Source organism: Xenopus tropicalis, chromosome 10 (assembly GCF_000004195.4).
Source record: "Xenopus tropicalis strain Nigerian chromosome 10, UCB_Xtro_10.0, whole genome shotgun sequence".
In the NCBI taxonomy this organism is placed as follows: Eukaryota; Metazoa; Chordata; class Amphibia; order Anura; family Pipidae; genus Xenopus; species Xenopus tropicalis.
In genome coordinates this window covers 44,317,961-44,336,781 of record NC_030686.2, presented here as the reverse complement: position 1 = coordinate 44,336,781, position 18,821 = coordinate 44,317,961, and the positions used below count along the sequence as shown (strand labels likewise).

The 18,821-nt window shown below is 44.7% G+C and overlaps 2 protein-coding genes across 2 annotated transcripts; one reads left to right on the top strand and one right to left on the bottom strand.

Annotated features, from left to right (window-relative positions):
- Positions 1-875: 875 nt before the first annotated feature.
- On the bottom strand, positions 876-9,446 carry kctd2 (potassium channel tetramerization domain containing 2). The gene is made up of 6 exons (XM_004918472.4): positions 8,916-9,446; positions 7,459-7,567; positions 5,990-6,081; positions 4,450-4,545; positions 3,809-3,934; positions 876-2,185 (listed from the first exon to the last, which is right to left on the bottom strand). Exons 1-6 carry the CDS (start codon positions 9,198-9,200, stop codon positions 2,156-2,158), a joined length of 738 nt encoding a protein of 245 aa, XP_004918529.1. The 5' UTR covers positions 9,201-9,446; the 3' UTR covers positions 876-2,155.
- Positions 9,447-9,803: 357 nt separating this feature from the next.
- Positions 9,804-15,640, top strand: atp5pd (ATP synthase peripheral stalk subunit d). Its single transcript, NM_001011021.2, is given in 6 exon segments — positions 9,804-9,869; positions 12,636-12,766; positions 13,812-13,908; positions 13,992-14,063; positions 15,211-15,273; positions 15,463-15,640. Coding segments are annotated over 5 exon segments (486 nt in total). The 5' UTR covers positions 9,804-9,869; positions 12,636-12,644; the 3' UTR covers positions 15,595-15,640.
- Positions 15,641-18,821: the final 3,181 nt, after the last annotated feature.

Genomic DNA, 18,821 nt, shown 5'->3' with positions numbered 1-18,821 from the left:
TTTTACGCAACTTTCGTAATGGATACGAAAACTCGCGTTTTTACGCAAAAATCGTATTGGTAACGAAAAATTCGTAAAGAATCCGAAAAAATAACATACGAAAAAATCGCAAAATACCGATCATTACGAAAAAAACGCAATCGGACTCCATTCGACCCGTTCGTGGGTAAGTAAATCAGCCCCTAAGAGTTAACTAATGTGAACCACCCCTTTAAACTCTAACAACTAACAAGCCCTGTGAGTGGGGATCTTCTTTGCAACAATGGAATATAATTATATATATATATAATACTTAAACTGAATCCGACATGGTTTGTACTTTAGCCCCCTGATAATGATTTTCTCTGGCACTAGCAAATCCTGCAGCTATGTGTAATAAAGCATTGTGCAAAGCCTTGGACTTCATTAACTAACCAAGAACAAAAAAGCACAATTTTGCACCAGTCCAGTGACCCATAATCAAGCCATTCTTAGGGTGGCCGGTATTGCTGCTTGGGTTAGAGATTTCACTCCTCCATAATTTAAACGCTGGCTTGGTGTTTGCTCCTGGGTTTGGTTGCCAATGCTTGAAAATGGATTATGGTATAATCCATATTTATTTTATTTTGAAATGGTGCTGTACTGTGGAATATACTTTGTAATTTCAGTGGTAGGTAGGGCAGTGGCATTTTGACCACTGCGAGTCCTAAGGCAGCAGTTTGCTATATTGATAGTTAGCAAGATAATATTGGACTTTTGCCCCTGTACGGAATGTTGTGCCCCATCCTTCTTTCCCTTTCTTTGTTTTCAGTACTATTAGTAACGATGTTGTCACAACTTTGGTCTTTTGTAGTCATTGATAACATTACAATGAAACCAGGCTATAAAGAGGCATATATAAGTTATTATATTTAATACAGGCAAATGTAAATATGAGGAAACTGCATAGGATCCGTTGTGGAATGCACTAAATGGGACTTCAGAACAACCATAGAAAGGGCTGGAAATTCAGGGCGGCCAAGGAGTGCGCTGTGGTCTTACAATCAGAGAAATGTGCACACACTGATTCGTTATTTCATCGCTCCCGTTCAACTGCTCCCTAAGGCATATTATTCTAAAACTAATAATATATTCATGCAATTAGAGATAGTTTACAAATAATTTAATTACACAGTGGGGGTAGGCATTACCATGAAGTCTACTTAATAGGTAACACTGCACAGTCAACGAGCTGGTAACTGTGGGGGGGGGGGGGGGGGGGTATTCCAATTGGGCATTTGCAGTAAAATTCACATTGGCAATCGACAGCTTATGTGAAGACTGTTAATATGCCCCCATACGATGACAATATAAAATAGGGCTTCACCCTAGCCTTGCAATGAACAGTGTGTCCCACAACCATTGATTTGCTGGATGAACTTAGGGGACTGGCAAACAAAAAAAGATAAAAACACTGCCTCCAAAACAGAGCAGGGTGCAAGGATGGGCAAGCATGCAAATATCCGGGGTGCTGCTTTGTGCAATCTTCACAGAAAACATAATAGAGTAGGCAGCATTTTTTTGCCATTACAATGTCCAGTTTACTGTTTGTGATTACCCCCCCACCCCATAACACAGACTGGGGCATTCCTAAGTCAGCACATAAGATTTATCCCCAGACTTATAATGGGAGAGACAGCTCAGGACATAGCACTTTGGAAAGAAAACAAAGCAGGATATTTGGCAACTGTCAGAAAAAGAAATATCCAAGGGAAAGTCCAGAGATTCTCCTTTTAGGCTCTGAAATCCTTTCCAGGTTCCAACAGTAGAGCAGAATTTGTTTCCTTCCTTAGAACAGGCTCCACATAAAGAACAATACAGACTGGAACACAATAAACCCCAAGCATAGAAGGGACAAGCCCTCAATTCATTATTATCCCCCATCCCCCATAACCGTAACATTATACGTACACAACCTAACAACAAAAACAGCACAAGCCCATAGGGGCGAGGTAACATTGACAGGGCACAGTCCTCTGTACTACACACGCGTTGCGTCCCTCCAGCACGAGGGGCATTAAGGCCTGCAGAGGGAGCGGGGAAACAAAGCAATACAGCGCTTGAGTTCCACAGTCACTAAGGGCTTTGGTGAAAAGCCAGTGGGTACGACCCAGTATTGGATCCCATCCCCAACTTCTCACATCCGAGACCCACGCTCCTGGAGTATCTGGAGAAAAATGGAAAGAAGACAAAAAATCGAAACTTTAACTTATAGTAAAAAAAGATTAAATAACTGCTATAGTAGTGAGGTTGTATGTACATGGACACAGGTGGTGGTCACATTGGCATTAAACAGTTCTTTGTTACCTTAGATAAAGGCAGTCCAGCTGAAGACCCCAGGGCTGGATGTTGCCCTCCTAGAGATTCTAATAGACCCCAGCCTGCCCAAGGTTTCCAGTGACGACTTCACAAGACATCATGTTTTTAGCATAATCAAGGCCTCAGACATGCTACACCAGATACTACACATACTACAAGTTTCTTAGTTCTGGACCATTTGCAGGGGACCCAATCTGAAGGACAATTAGAGTAAAAGCTGGACTGAATTCACTTTTGTTGTGCCGATACTTGTGGGTCACTGTTAAGATCAAATTTTTGAAGTGTGAAGACACACAGAGCTACTAGTAGCAGCTACTTGTCGTGCTACAAAAATAGACAATGCTGATTATTTAGTGATAATTATCTATGTGTGTTTAGCAGAGGCAATTCTCAGTATGGTCTATGGCAGGGGATTTTCTGGCATTTATGGCTCTGGCACATGAGGGAGTTTAGTAGCCCCCATCTGTCACAGTCTTAAGGGCTCTGGCACACAAGGGAGTTTAGTTGCCCGCAACAAATCTCCCTTGTTGCGGGCGACTAAACCCCCCGATATGACATCTCACCGGTGAAAATATAAATCGCCAGTGGGATGGCATACGTGGCGCCGAAATCGCCAAAGTTTCCTCTCAAGGCAACTTCAGCGATTTCAGCAAATCGCAGTGCCATTTTCGGGAGATTAGTTGCCTGCGACAAGGGAGATTTGTCGTGGCGCTACTAATCTCCCTGTGTACCCCTGCCCTTAGTAGTCATGACAAGTAGCTGCTACTAGTAGCCCAGTGTGTCTTCACCCTAAGGGCTCTGGTACACGGGGAGATTAGTCGCCCGCGGCAAAACTCCCTGCTTGCGGGCGACTTATCTCCCCGAGTTGCCTTCCCCCTGCCATCCCACCGGCGAACATGTAAGCCTCGCGAGTCTTTTTCGGCGATTTGCGCGAAATCGCACCGCCGCGTCTGCCATCCCGCCGGCGACTTACATGTTCGCCGGTGGGATGGCAGGGGGAAGGCAACTCGGGGAGATTAGTCGCCAGCGAGCAGGGAGTTTTGCCGCGGGCGACTAATCTCCCCGTGTACCAGAGCCCTAAAAGTTACCTTGTTCTGATCTCTGGGTAGGTCTGACCCAACATGGAACCACGAAGGAGACGTAAATTAAAGAACAATAAAAGCCATTGCTCTTGTAACAGTGATAGGGAGGTCCAGTGGCACGGGGAGCTCATCCTGTATGCTAGCTAGAGTAATGCCTGTTTGCTTTCCTACATACACCCAAAGGCCCAGATTGAAATTTGAAGAGCAATGTTGGTTGTTATCTTAGATATTCTTGGAGATGTGGCTAAATGACTTCTACAGTAGATAAGAGTGGGGCGTGGTCCAAGGATGGACCTCCAAGAAACAAAACACTCTATGGGTGGCTCATTTGTGATAAAATTACACTACAAGCTGTACATAACAGGCCTCACCGCAAAAGCAATGCTCACCTTGGCCTTCTCGCTGGGCTCTATGACCAGGCCATTAGTGGAGTTGTTGAGCTCCCGGGACACCACGCACAGGAACTCCGCCTGGTCCTCGTTGCCGTAGTTGTAGGAAGATCCAATACTAATGAGCTGAGGGGAGAATGGTAGTTTTGTGTAATGAACCTGTGGGATCCAGTGTCCAGCAGCAAAGAGAGACTTCCAAAGGCAGAGACAACCTAACTCATTAACAGGGAGATGAGAGGTGCGCGAGCAACATGCATAATTATGCCAACGGATGGAAGGAGACGTCACTACCCATCACTATGGCGTTGTTGAGAAGGGGTCATGCAGGCAGAGAAATCATGGACACGATGTATGGATACACAGTACACCACAAGAGATCAGAGAAACACCATGTGTGTGCCACAAGACATTTACTTCTCATTAGGTGGGAGTTGCTTATCTTCTACAGTAAAGTCCAAGTGAAGAAAACAACAGGCGCAACGTGCCCAGATAGAGAAACATGACTTGTACGGTCATGGTAGGATGAGAGAAAAGAGGAGGATGAAGAGTGTGTATAACTTATTAGCACAGGTGTGATTCCTGCCACAGCAAGATAAGGAGGCAGAGTCCCTGCAACCCCCTCGCTTCTCCGTTACGGTCACCTGCTCAAATTTCCATCCATCTGACATGGTCGACACCATCTGAGTGAGCTCCTCCTCTTGACATTGCAGCACTCTGTACACGTGTTTCACAGGACCCTACGGGAAAAAGAAGGGTTTAGTGCAAGGTGCTTTTTGAACGACCAAGCAAAGCACTTTTGGCACTCTGCCCCAGCCATTCTATATATACCAGCTGCTTGGGCAGAGCACTTATAGGGGCACTCAGCCCCAGCCACTCTATATATACCAGCTGCTTGGGCACAGCACTTATAGGGCCACTCAGCCCCAGCCACTCTATATATACCAGCTGCTTGGGCACAGCACTTATAGGGCCACTCAGCCCCAGCCACTCTATATATACCAGCTGCTTGGGCAGAGCACTTATAGGGCCACTCAGCCCCAGCCATTCTATATATACCAGCTGCTTGGGCACAGCACTTATAGGGGCACTCAGCCCCAGCCATTCTATATATACCAGCTGCTTGGGCACAGCACTTATAGGGGCACTCAGCCCCAGCCATTCTATATATACCAGCTGCTTGGGCACAGCACTTATAGGGGCACTCAGCCCCAGCCATTCTATATATACCAGCTGCTTGGGCAGAGCACTTATAGGGGCACTCAGCCCCAGCCACTCTATATATACCAGCTGCTTGGGCACAGCACTTATAGGGCCACTCAGCCCCAGCCACTCTATATATACCAGCTGCTTGGGCACAGCACTTATAGGGCCACTCAGCCCCAGCCACTCTATATATACCAGCTGCTTGGGCACAGCACTTATAGGGCCACTCAGCCCCAGACACTCTATATATACCAGCTGCTTGGGCAGAGCACTTATAGGGGCACTCAGCCCCAGCCACTCTATATATACCAGCTGCTTGGGTACAGCACTTATAGGGCCACTCAGCCCCAGCCACTCTATATATACCAGCTGCTTGGGCAGAGCACTTACAGGGCCACTCAGCCCCAGCCACTCTATATATACCAGCTGCTTGGGCACCTCACTTATAGGGGCACTCAGCCCCAGCCACTCTATATATACCAGCTGCTTGGGCACAGCACTTATAGGGGCACTCAGCCACTCTATATATACCAGCTGCTTGGGCAGAGCACTTATAGGGGCACTCAGCCACTCTATATATACCAGCTGCTTGGGCAGAGCACTTATAGTGGCACTCAGCCCCAGCTACTAAAAATAATTTAAACGTTAACTGTTTTGCCTCAAGTTTTCCCCGAATGCCTTCCCATCAGCAATAAAGTGAATCGCTAGTGGGGTAAAAGAAAGGAACTACATTGTGCACTACATTGTGCACAAAAAATACTGCACTTCCTGCCCTGTCATACAAATGTACCCTGCCTTGCATATGAAATATGAGGGCAGATCTTTTGAAATATGGATGCATTTTATGGCAATTTTCTGCTTTTCATTTAGGTATAAATTGTACATTGCACCTTTATAAATAAACAGACATCTTTATACAAAAGCAGAGCTATATTTCCTACATAGAAGCACCTTTCCATTACTTGCCACCCACTGTACCTGCGAAGTTCGGTTCTCATTATCACGGATCCGCTCCTTAACTAACCGGACCAGAGATGCAATGTTATAAAACTCTGCTTCCTCTAGGACACCTGGGTGGGAGACACAAACATGCAATGCGAATGGGTAAACATTATGCTATACTGTCAGGGAATACCCAGGTCCTTTTCAGAATGAAAAAAGAAAAAATTATACCCTGAATATTTCTAAAATTCCCTATTAAACTGCATTCATATTGAGCAGAAGGAGAGGTTAAGGTTAAGGTTACTCTCCTTATCCCTCAGCCTCAGCTGATGTAAATCTGTGTCTATACAGAGAAATAACGAAAGCACCTAGAGTGGAATTTTCACTCGCAGCAGGAATACAGCATCATTCAGCCATGTTAATTGGTGGGGGGGGGTACAATCCTCCCTGGTTATGTAGTTATCATTTAGGGTGAAGACACACAGAGCTACTTAGTAGCAGCTACTTGTCACGTCTACTAAACTCCAGAAAATCCCCTGCCATAGACAATACTGAGAATTACCTCTGCAAAACACACGTAGAGACAGTTATCAGTAAATGATCAGCATTGTCTATTTCTGTGACAAGTAGCTGCTACTAGTAGCTCTGTGTGTCTTCACCCTTAGGGCAGTGGCAGACGGGGAGATTAGTCGCCCAAGATAAATCTTTGCTACCGCGGGTGTCTTTTGCCTCTCAAGGAAACTTCAGGCGACTTTGGGAAAACCGAAGCGACTTGTATGCCATCCCTGCGGCGATTTACATTCTTGTCGGTGGGATGGCATTTCAGAGAGATAAGTCGCCTGCAATAGCAAGGATTTATTGTGGGCGACTAATCCCCCCGTGTGCCATCTCCCTTAGGGTGAAGACACACTGGGTTACTAGTAGCAGCTACTTGTCATGGCTACTAAACGCCAAAAAAAAACCTGCCATAGACAATACTGAGAATTGCCTCTGCTAAACACACACAGACAATTATCAGTAAATGATCAGCATTGTCTGTTTTAGTAGCCACAACAAGTAGCTGCTACTAGTAGCTCGATAGAGAGCTACTAGTAGCAGCTACTTGTCACGGCTACTAAAATAGACAATGCTGATGTGATGGCCTCCAGTGTTTATCCCCCGGGGCAAGGAACAGACATAGCAGCCTTAGGGCTCTGGCACACGAGGAGATTTGTCACCTGCGTTTTTTCCCCCTGGTGCTTTGGCGACAAGTCGCCACGACAATACCCACGAAGAGATTTCATGCGAGTTGACCCCCCTCATGTTTACTCAAGTCGCTCAGAAAAGGGTCTGTGTGTGATTTGAAACAGCAGGCGATTTGAAGTAGCCTCGTATGTTTTGACGCTGGCGATTTCCATTGATTTAGCATTGGTGTCTTGACGCTCGTCTTGTCGCCAAATCGCTCTTTTAAAAATCGCTGGCGACAAATCTCCTCGTGTGCCACAGCCCTTAGTATATAAACTTACCTTCCTCTGCTAGCTCTTTATTGAGGATCAGTTTCCCATGCCGGAGATAATTCAGGATGGGACCAAAGTAGGTGGGGTCTCGATCAATGAGATACGCCCCCGTCTCGTCCTGAGAGGGCAACAAGACAGTAAGCAAACCAAAGAAAGGTGTCTCTATGGAGCAATGCTATTTATTCTGCTGGAATTTGAAACATATAAGCTAAAGACTAAAAATATCAGTGTAGATGGGTTTATAGGCAGCATTTTGTATACAAACAGGTGCACAAGTTTCCGGGTGTGTGGATTTATTGCTCCCTGGTCTAGAAACTATGCCATTTACAGTGTATAATAGTCTTGTGGTGCCGTTCCTGCTTGTTTAGTTTGTGCCCACCCTATGGAACCATACTGTCACTGTTAGTTGTGCTTAGCCCCTCTCCTGTGAGTAAATGCTTGTTGTACGGGATCCGTGTTGATGGCACAGAGGGAGCTGTGACGCTGGCATCACTTACTGGGGGAACAACCTAATGTACTAATCACTATCCCCCATATATAAAAAGGCACAAAGTTTGCCCTTTAGCAGTAATCCATAGCAACCAATAAGATGTTTGTGACCAGTAAATGATACCTGTCAATTGGTTACTATAGGTTTCTGCTCCTGGGAAAACTTAGTGCCTTTTCTTGTATAATCCCCTTATGTCTTGTTCAGTGGGATGCAGAAAAGCAATAACTAAACTCACTGTGCTGGATTACAGGCAGAGTGCCGGCTAGTTATCTCTGGTACATGGCAGTGCCAGTAACACCTAGCGATGCCACGGGTAATACAGGCAGGGTGCCGGCTAGCTATCTCTGGTACATGGCAGTGCTGGTAACACCTAGCGATGCCACGGGTAATACAGGCAGGGTGCCGGCTAGCTATCTCTGGTACATGGCAGTGCCGGTAACACCTAGCGATGCCACGGGTAATACAGGCAGGGTGCCGGCTAGCTATCTCTGGTACATGGCAGTGCCGGTAACACCTAGCGATGCCACGGGTAATACAGGCAGGGTGCCGGCTAGCTATCTCTGGTACATGGCAGTGCCACATATGAGGCTGAGGGTAATATAACTGTGGGCAAGGGTACATGTGAGGGCAAGGGTACATGTGAGGGCAAGGGTACATGTGAGGGCAAGGGTACATGTGAGGGCAAGGGTACATGTGAGGGCAAGGGTACATGTGAGGGCAAGGGTACATGTGAGGGCAAGGGTACATGTGAGGGCAAGGGTACATGTGAGGGCAAGGGTACATGTGAGGGCAAGGGTACATGTAAGGGCAAGGGTACATGTAAGGGCAAGGGTACATGTGAGGGCAAGGGTACATGTAAGTGCCAGTAAGAGACAGAGTATAACCAATGGGATGACTGCCCCTTTGCACTAGTTGGGTGCACCCCCCACACACACAGTAAGAATAATGCAGACAAATAGTATAAAACCGGGGGCACCTTGTCCGAGTCCAGATCCGGGTCCTCCTGGCACAGGCGGTATAGAAAGGACTTGGGATCCCGACACAGGGTCTGCTTGGTGCTCAAGAAATACGTGCCGCCCACATTCAACCGGACCCACTTGCTTCCCGTCCGGCCTGACGGCTCCTGGGGGCCTGGGCTGCGGGGAGAACGGGATCCGGAGCAGGCGAGCCCAGGGCTAGGAGGGCCGCTCCGGGGAGTGGGGATGTTTAGGGTAGCGGGGGCTCCCCGGGGCTCCATGGTTTCCCGATGCAATTCTTCCATGTTTAAATTACACCGGGCAGCACCGGGACAACGGCGGAGCCATAACACCAAGGTAGGAGAAACTTCCGGGGGGAGGATGGCGTCACTTCCGACAGCTGCCTGAGCTGAGAGATCCGCGCTGTCAAAACAAGAGAACCATCTTGCTACACCCAATCACTTCTCCGTCTATATCTTCCTACACCCAAACACTTCGCCGTCTCCATCTTCCTACACCCAAACACTTCTCCGTCTATATCTTCCTACACCCAAACGCTTCGGCGTCTCCATCTTCCTACACCCAAACACTTCTCCGTCTATATCTTCCTACACCCAAACGCTTCGGCGTCTCCATCTTCCTACACCCAAACACTTCTCCGTCTATATCTTCCTACACCCAAACACTTCGGCGTCTCCATCTTCCTACACCCAAACACTTCGGCGTCTCCATCTTCCTACACCACGTAGTTTTCCCTGCGCAGAAGCCCAAGGTCAGAACACCGGGACGCAACCTATGAATGACATTAGTCTTCATCACGTGATATGTTCTAGCCAGTAGCTGTTAACTTGTGACAGTTGCGCTTGGAAGTCGAGTTGTGATTGGCTGCATGAGAAGGCAAGGGACGTTCCCCGCGTTGAGGCAGCCATTGCAGTGTCCCGGGAGTTCGGCTGGAGGTCGGAACTAAAGGAAAGGTAAGTGCTTTGCTGCTTCTGTATATATATATATATATATATAGTTCCACGGTTTTTATTGTATATAAACGGTAAAACTGGCGGTATGGCCTCTATTTAAAGCTGTTTATATCACAAGGGCATTTTAATTCAACTGGAAGATTAATCATCCATTATCATAGCGGTAGCATGCTTTTATATGATCTAATTCTATAACCCTTAGCTTTCTATACAGGCTCATGTTTGTGCCAAGGTTATTAGCCTCACCATATGCCCTTAATGTAACAACTATGTCAAATGCCCTAGAGTATAGGATTTTGTTGAATCCAAAGGTTATGGCTTTAAACCTATATCTGTCATAACCAGGAATTATTTATTCCCCTAACCCTGATATAATGTGTTCCTTATTGCAGAACATAACCAGGAATTATTTATTCCCCTAACCCTGATATAATGTGTTCCTTATTGCAGAACATAACCAGGAATTATTTATTCCCCTAACCCTGATATAATGTGTCCCTTATAGCAGAACATAACCAGGATGTATTTATTCCCCTAACCCTGATATAATGTGTTCCTTATAGCAGAACATAACCAGGAATTATTTATTCCCCTAACCCTGATATAATGTGTCCCTTATAGCAGAACATAACCAGGAATTATTTATTCCCCTAACCCTGATATAATGTGTCCCTTATAGCAGAACATAACCAGGAATTATTTATTCCCCTAACCCTGATATAATGTGTCCCTTATAGCAGAACATAACCAGGAATTATTTATTCCCCTAACCCTGATATAATGTGTCCCTTATTGCAGAACATAACCAGGAATTATTTATTCCCCTAACCCTGATATAATGTGTTCCTTATTGCAGAACATAACCAGGAATTATTTATTCCCCTAACCCTGATATAATGTGTTCCTTATTGCAGAACATAACCAGGAATTATTTATTCCCCTAACCCTGATATAATGTGTTCCTTATTGCAGAACATAACCAGGATGTATTTATTCCCCTAACCCTGATATAATGTGTTCCTTATTGCAGAACATAACCAGGAATTATTTATTCCCCTAACCCTGATATAATGTGTTCCTTATTGCAGAACATAACCAGGAATTATTTATTCCCCTAACCCTGATATAATGTGTTCCTTATTGCAGAACATAACCAGGATGTATTTATTCCCCTAACCCTGATATAATGTGTCCCTTATAGCAGAACATAACCAGGAATTATTTATTCCCCTAACCCTGATATAATGTGTCCCTTATTGCAGAACATAACCAGGAATTATTTATTCCCCTAACCCTGATATAATGTGTTCCTTATTGCAGAACATAACCAGGAATTATTTATTCCCCTAACCCTGATATAATGTGTTCCTTATTGCAGAACATAACCAGGAATTATTTATTCCCCTAACCCTGATATAATGTGTTCCTTATTGCAGAACATAACCAGGATGTATTTATTCCCCTAACCCTGATATAATGTGTTCCTTATAGCAGAATATAACCAGGAATTATTTATTCCCCTAACCCTGATATAATGTGTTCCTTATTGCAGAACATAACCAGGAATTATTTATTCCCCTAACCCTGATATAATGTGTTCCTTATTGCAGAACATAACCAGGAATTATTTATTCCCCTAACCCTGATATAATGTGTTCCTTATTGCAGAACATAACCAGGATGTATTTATTCCCCTAACCCTGATATAATGTGTCCCTTATAGCAGAACATAACCAGGAATTATTTATTCCCCTAACCCTGATATAATGTGTCCCTTATTGCAGAACATAACCAGGAATTATTTATTCCCCTAACCCTGATATAATGTGTTCCTTATTGCAGAACATAACCAGGAATTATTTATTCCCCTAACCCTGATATAATGTGTTCCTTATTGCAGAACATAACCAGGAATTATTTATTCCCCTAACCCTGATATAATGTGTTCCTTATTGCAGAACATACCAGGAATGTATTTATTCCCCTAACCCTGATATAATGTGTTCCTTATAGCAGAATATAACCAGGAATTATTTATCCCCTAACCCTGATATAATGTGTCCCTTATAGCAGAACATAACCAGGAATTATTTATTCCCTAACCCTGATATAATGTGTCCTTATAGCAGAACATAACCAGGAATTATTTATTCCCCTAACCCTGATATAATGTGTTCCTTATTGCAGAACATAACAGGAATTATTTATTCCCCTAACCTGATATAATGTGTCCCTTTATAGCAGAACATAACCAGGAATTATTTATTCCCCTAACCCTGATATAATGTGTCCCTTATAGCAGAACATAACCAGGAATTATTTATTCCCCTAACCCTGATATAATGTGTCCCTTATAGCAGAACATAACCAGGAATTATTTATTCCCCTAACCCTGATATAATGTGTTCCTTATTGCAGAACATAACCAGGAATTATTTATTCCCCTAACCCTGATATAATGTGTCCCTTATAGCAGAACATAACCAGGAATTATTTATTCCCCTAACCCTGATATAATGTGTTCCTTATTGCAGAACATAGCCAGGAATTATTTATTCCCCTAACCCTGATATAATGTGTCCCTTATAGCAGAACATAACCAGGAATTATTTATTCCCCTAACCCTGATATAATGTGTTCCTTATTGCAGAACATAACCAGGAATTATTTATTCCCCTAACCCTGATATAATGTGTCCCTTATAGCAGAACATAACCAGGAATTATTTATTCCCCTAACCCTGATATAATGTGTTCCTTATTGCAGAACATAACCATGGCCGGACGCAGAGCAGCACTCAAAGCAATCGACTGGATGGCCTTTGCCGAGAGGGTCCCACCAAACCAAAAGGCCATGTTCAATGCCCTCAAGACTCGCAGTGACACGGTCGCTGGAAAGTAAGTTCCCCAGTCGGTGCTGGGAGCTAGAGGATATGGAAACAACACCATCAGATTTGCTTATCGTAAATTAAAGGAGTACAGGATAACACAATTATCAAAGTTATAATAATTTCTTTAAAAGGAGGCTACCAAATTATTCCTCATTACTCAGACAGCCAACGAATACTAATACAGGTTTCTGTAGCCCAGTGATCCCCAACCAGTGGCTCGTGAGCAACAATTTGTTGTCGATGTAGATTTTCCACTGGGATCAGAGGATTCTAAACATTATCCCGACCGGTTATACATGCCTAGATAGTTAGAAAGTAGCTAAACTGCAAGACCAAACCTGATCATGTATGGCCAGCTTTATTGTGTACACCAGTGATCCCCAACCAGTGGCTCAGGAGCCCCTTGGGTGTTGCTCTCAGTGCCCCCAAACCAGGGAGTTATTTTTGAATTCCTGACTTGGGGGCAAGTTTTGGTTGAATAAAAACAAAATTCCCTACCAAATAAAGCCCCTGTAAGCTGATAGGGTGCATAGAGGCCCCTAATAGCCAATCACAGCCCTTATTTGGCTCCTCCATGAACTTTTATGGTGTTTGTGTTGCTCTCCAAGTCTTTTTACATTTGACTGTGGCTCATGAGTAAGAAAGGTTGGGGACCCCTAGTCTAGCCCATTTAAGGCCCCCATACCCAGCACTGGGAACCACTTGTTAAGGTTGTGACACTACTTTGCCAGACTAAAATTGCTCATAGACATAAAGCAGTATGGAACCAAACAATAGGCGAATTGATTGTAACATACACAGCCAAGCCCATCATGGTATCGGCCATGCTCATTGGTGGGAAATACATAAAGCTGTGAATGTCTTTTATATTTGCTAACACACACACACACAAGTGCAAGCTTAGAAATTTAAGTACCAGCTATTGGCTGGTTAACATCAAGAGCAGTTTTGCAGTAACAACTCAGGGGTTTTTAGTTTGATTATATATAACTAATACCTACTATATGTCTGGCTAGAGTATGTAAGTAAGCCTTTAACCCTTGTCTTTGCAGGTTAGCCTCCCTCCCAGAGAAGACTCCAGTCATTGACTGGGCCTTCTACCGCACTGCAGTTCAGAAAGCCGGGATGGTTGATGAGTTTGAGAAGAAGGTGGGTAGAACCATTTGCATCTTTTTTTCGGCCCCCATTAATTGGTTTTAATTGTTTTCTTACCTTTGTCTTTGTATTTCTAGTTTAACGCCACCACTATCCCTGAGCCAAAGGACACCCAGACTGAGAAGATTAATGCACAGGAACAGGAGTCTGTGAGTCCAAAGTTGACATTATAATAGGATTAAGTTTGAAATATTCAGTTCCGTTCTCTTTATAAATTGTCCATTAATGAGATTGCCTGAGACAAACAGTAAAGCTGGCCATACATGTGGCGATCTGACGATGTTTCGTGCGACCATCGGTCGCACGAAACATCGTCAGATGTGCCACACACCATTCAGGGCTGAATCGGCAGGTAAGGAGGTAGAAACAATAGGATTTCTACCTCCTTCTGCTGATTCAGCGCTGAAGGGAGATTTTGATCAGGCGCCTTCTATGGCGCCCGATCAAAATTTTCCAACTGGTCCGATTGGCGAGTCGGCCGATATCGGCAGCTTCCTGCGATATCGGTTGACTCGCCGACATACCATACACGCACTGAATATCGTACTAAGACCCTGCTAGAGGGATTGTTTATTTACTCATTGCACTGTTCTGTCTCTGAATGGTTTGGTACACCTGCTTTTAGCCAGTACAGTATGGCTGCGAGACATTAACCAATGACCTTTCAATTTATACAACTGGTTAGAGTGCAGAAGCAACAAATGAATTGGTCCAATAGGAAACAAGTAAGGGCAAAGCCTGGGAGTGATGATGTCAGGGTCAAAATAGGCCACTCCCATCCCTTCATAAAACTGATCAGAGAGACAAGAAAAGGGCTTTTTTAACAGCAGGGTCGGACTGGGCCTTTTGGACACCGGGAAAAATCCCGGCGGCCCAGACCCGTCCCTGCCGGTGCTCCCCCTGCCCGACTGTGCCTCCCTTGATGCGTTAAATTTAGGCACACTTGGGGAGGATGTCGGGTGGGTGCCCCTGCGGGGGGGTGGTTAGGGGACGAAGCTGGCAGGGGCACCTGCAGGGCCTGTGGGGCGGGAGCCCCGGTGGGACCTGCAACCCCCAGTCCGACCCTGTTTAACAGGTATAAAAAGTAGCTTTTACAGTGGCCTTTTTACTTTTTGTTTTTATGGAAAATGGATTTTCTAACACGCTGAGAGCATTGCTGGTGGTTTAATAAGATTTGGACATTGAAGGTGAACATCCCCTTTAAAACATCTACAGGGAAGGATAGCCTCATGAAGTATTTTAGCTGACTTAGGCTACTGTCTCCTTAATTGCTCATACGTTGCTCCTGTGTTTTAGGTTAAGCAAGCTGCAACCTACATCCAGGAATCCAAGACCCGGGTGTCTCAGTACGAAAAGGAGGTAAGTGTGCCTAGTGATCATGGCAGGTTCTACAATTTACAGCTTGTCATCTTCTGTAGGCCTGTTACTGGCCGCTACGTACTCCAGTAGCGATTATGTGTTGTGGATGTAGCTTCAGTATACTATGTCAATCTGTTGGTGATGTAGTTCCTGTGTTTCTTTGCTCACCTGACTTCCTGTCCTCCACAGTTGGAGAGGTACAGAAACATGATACCTTTTGATCAGATGACCTTTGATGATCTCCATGAAGCTTTCCCTGAAACCAGGCTGGACAAAGAGAAGCATGTATACTGGCCACACAAGCCAATCAGTGAACTGTAAAGTGTTTGACCACTTAACTTTCCTTCTGGTTAATAAAATAGTTATTATTCACTTGCTTGGCCTCCTTGTTAGTACTTACATTCAAACACTGCTCTGAAACGTTTATTTTCCTTTCCTGTCCGACGTCTTCGAGGCACTGTGATAGTGTGCCCAATCTGAAATAAATCTTTATTAATTACTGCTTATGAAGCTGATTCTGTTATGTTAAGAAATGACATTTAATTTAGGTACAGGACTCGGTATAAGGGGTTCTCGGTATAAGGGATCACCGGAAATACAGGTATAGGACCCATTATCCAGAATGCTCGGGACCAAGGGTATTCCAGATAAGGGGTCTTTCCATAATTTGGATCTCCATACCTTGTCTACTAAAAAATCAATAAAACATTAATTAAACCCAATAGGATTGTTTTGTATCCAATACAGATTATTTATATCTAAGTTGGGATCAAGTACAGGTACTGTTTTATTATTACAGAGAAAAGGGAATCATTTAACCATTAAATAAACCCAATAGGGCTGTTCTGCCCCAATAAGGGGTAATTATATCTTAGTTGGGATCAAGTACAGGTACTGTTTTATTATTACAGAGAAAAGGGAATCATTTAACCATTAAATAAACACAATAGGGCTGTTCTGCCCCAATAAGGGGTAATTATATCTTAGTTGGGATCAAGTACAGGTACTGTTTTATTATTACAGAGAAAAGGGAATCATTTAACCATGAAATAAACCCAATAGGGCTGTTCTGCCCCCAATAAGGGGTAATTATATCTTAGTTGGGATCAAGTACAGGTACTGTTTTATTATTACAGAGAAAAGGGAATCATTTAACCATTAAATAAACCCAATAGGGCTGTTCTGCCCCCAATAAGGGGTAATTATATCTTAGTTGGGATCAAGTACAGGTACTGTTTTATTATTACAGAGAAAAGGGAATCATTTAACCATTAAATAAACCCAATAGGGCTGTTCTGCCCCCAATAAGGGGTAATTATATCTTAGTTGGGATCAGTTTACAAGCTACTTTTTTATTACTACAGAGAAAAAGGAAATCAGTTTTAAAATTCTGAATTATTTGATTAAAATGGAGTCTATGGGAGACAGGCTTTCCGTAATTCAGAACTTTCTGGATAACTGGTTTCAGGATAAGGGATCCCATACCTGTATTATATCTGTAATTCCATTGAAGTAATGAGTTGATCCTTGGCACATCCCCCTCACAGAGCGATCCTCTTGTTTGGCAGGGTTGCTAAATAAGCATATATTTGCCTGGTTTGGGCAGCCACGTGTTGGGCAAATTGGGCCCAGTCTGTGTTAGTTCTTAGCCAAACTGATTGTACTGCATCCCTACAGCAACCTGTCTGATGGAGACTGCATCAATCAGCTGATGTGTTCCTTGGCAAACAGGAATTTCTTATTAGATATCGGTTCAAATATCAGACAGGAGGGCCCCCATATGGCAGGCAGACACAGGTATATAAATAAGCCACTCGCCCTCAAAAATCACATTCAGGGCTTGCCTGCTGGTACTTCTGCCCAATCCTGCTTTGCTGAGCTCATAAGCTTTGCCCTGTAGAGCCTCCATGACACCAATGGGCCAAGAGTTGTCCCCAGAGAGAGGGCCCTGCAGACTAAAGGTCCCCATACACAGGCCGATCGTAGCTGCCGATATGGGTCTCATAGACAGATTCGGCAGCTAATCGGCCCGTGTATGGGCACTTCCGACTGGCCTGCCCGACCAATATCTGGCCTGAAATTGGCAGGTTAGAAAATTTAGCCAGACCGACTTTACCTATGCCCGTCATGGGGCCAAACGATCGAATTACCCTGGATTCTCCCGATATCGCCCCCAAGCGAGCGGATCTTATGGTGTATGGGCCCCCATAATCCCTGAAACCAGTACCCTAGTAATGTAGATGATTTACCATTTGTTAAAGCTTTCCAGGCAGGCATGTGGGGGAGTGTAACTGTGTGTGAGGGCAGCTGGGGGCAGGGCAATGTGATGGAACAGGGCAGTGGTGGCACAGACGATATCTAGTGCAGGGGCGCTGGCATACACTGACTGGCATACAAACACTCAAAGCTCTATAAATTGGTAAAAAAGAAAAAGATTTATTTTCATATAACTTAGAGCAGTGGAACGGGCAATGCCAAATGCCCCACATACCTGAAAGGTGACTCACGTGAAAATTCACGTGTTCAGTAAATAGCAGGTAGGTGCCCCACTGGCTCATGTAGGCTGACTGGCATTAGTATCCCTTTTCATTGCACATAGTAACCCCGTCTCCCTCAATGTTAATGCAGGTAGGTGCCTCGATACCTAGAGCTGCATGGCAGTCACTTATCTGATCAACATTATGCTTTGGTACAATGAGCAGAGCCTGGACTCATCCCTTTAGGTGCAAAATCTGAGTGTTTGAGTCTTTGTGGTCTTTGCTGCTGGGGGTGCATACATTAGTAAATGGCAGGTAGGTGCCCCGGAAGCTTAATATCTCTGTTCAGTGAATGATAGGTAGGTGCCCTGGTATCTCTCGGTGAATGATAGGTGGGTGCCCTGGTATCTCTCTGTGAATGATAGGTGGGTGCCCTGGTATCTCTCAGTGAATGATAGGTGGGTGCCCTGGTATCTCTCAGTGAATGATAGGTAGGTGCCCTGGTATCTCTCAGTGAATGATAGGTGGGTGCCCTGGTATCTCTCTGTGAATGATAGGTGCCCTGGTAACTCTCAGTGAATGATAGGTGCCCTGGTATCTCTCAGTGAATGATAGGTGGGTGCCCTGGTATCTCTCAGTGAATGATAGGTGGGTGCCCTGGTATCTCTCTGTGAATGATAGGTGGGTGCCCTGGTATCTCTCAGTGAATGATAGGTGGGTGCCCTGGTATCTCTCAGTGAATGATAGGTGGGTGCCCTAGTATCTCTCAGTGAATGATAGGTAGGTGCCCTGGTATCTCTCTGTGAATGATAGGTGGGTGCCCTGGTATCTCTCTGTGAATGATAGGTGGGTGCCCTGGTATCTCTCAGTGAATGATAGGTGGGTGCCCTGGTATCTCTCTGTGAATGATAGGTGGGTGCCCTGGTATCTCTCAGTGAATGATAGGTGGGTGCCCTGGTATCTCTCAGTGAATGATAGGTGGGTGCCCTGGTATCTCTCAGTGAATGATAGGTGGGTGCCCTGGTATCTCTCTGTGAATGATAGGTGGGTGCCCTGGTATCTCTCGGTGAA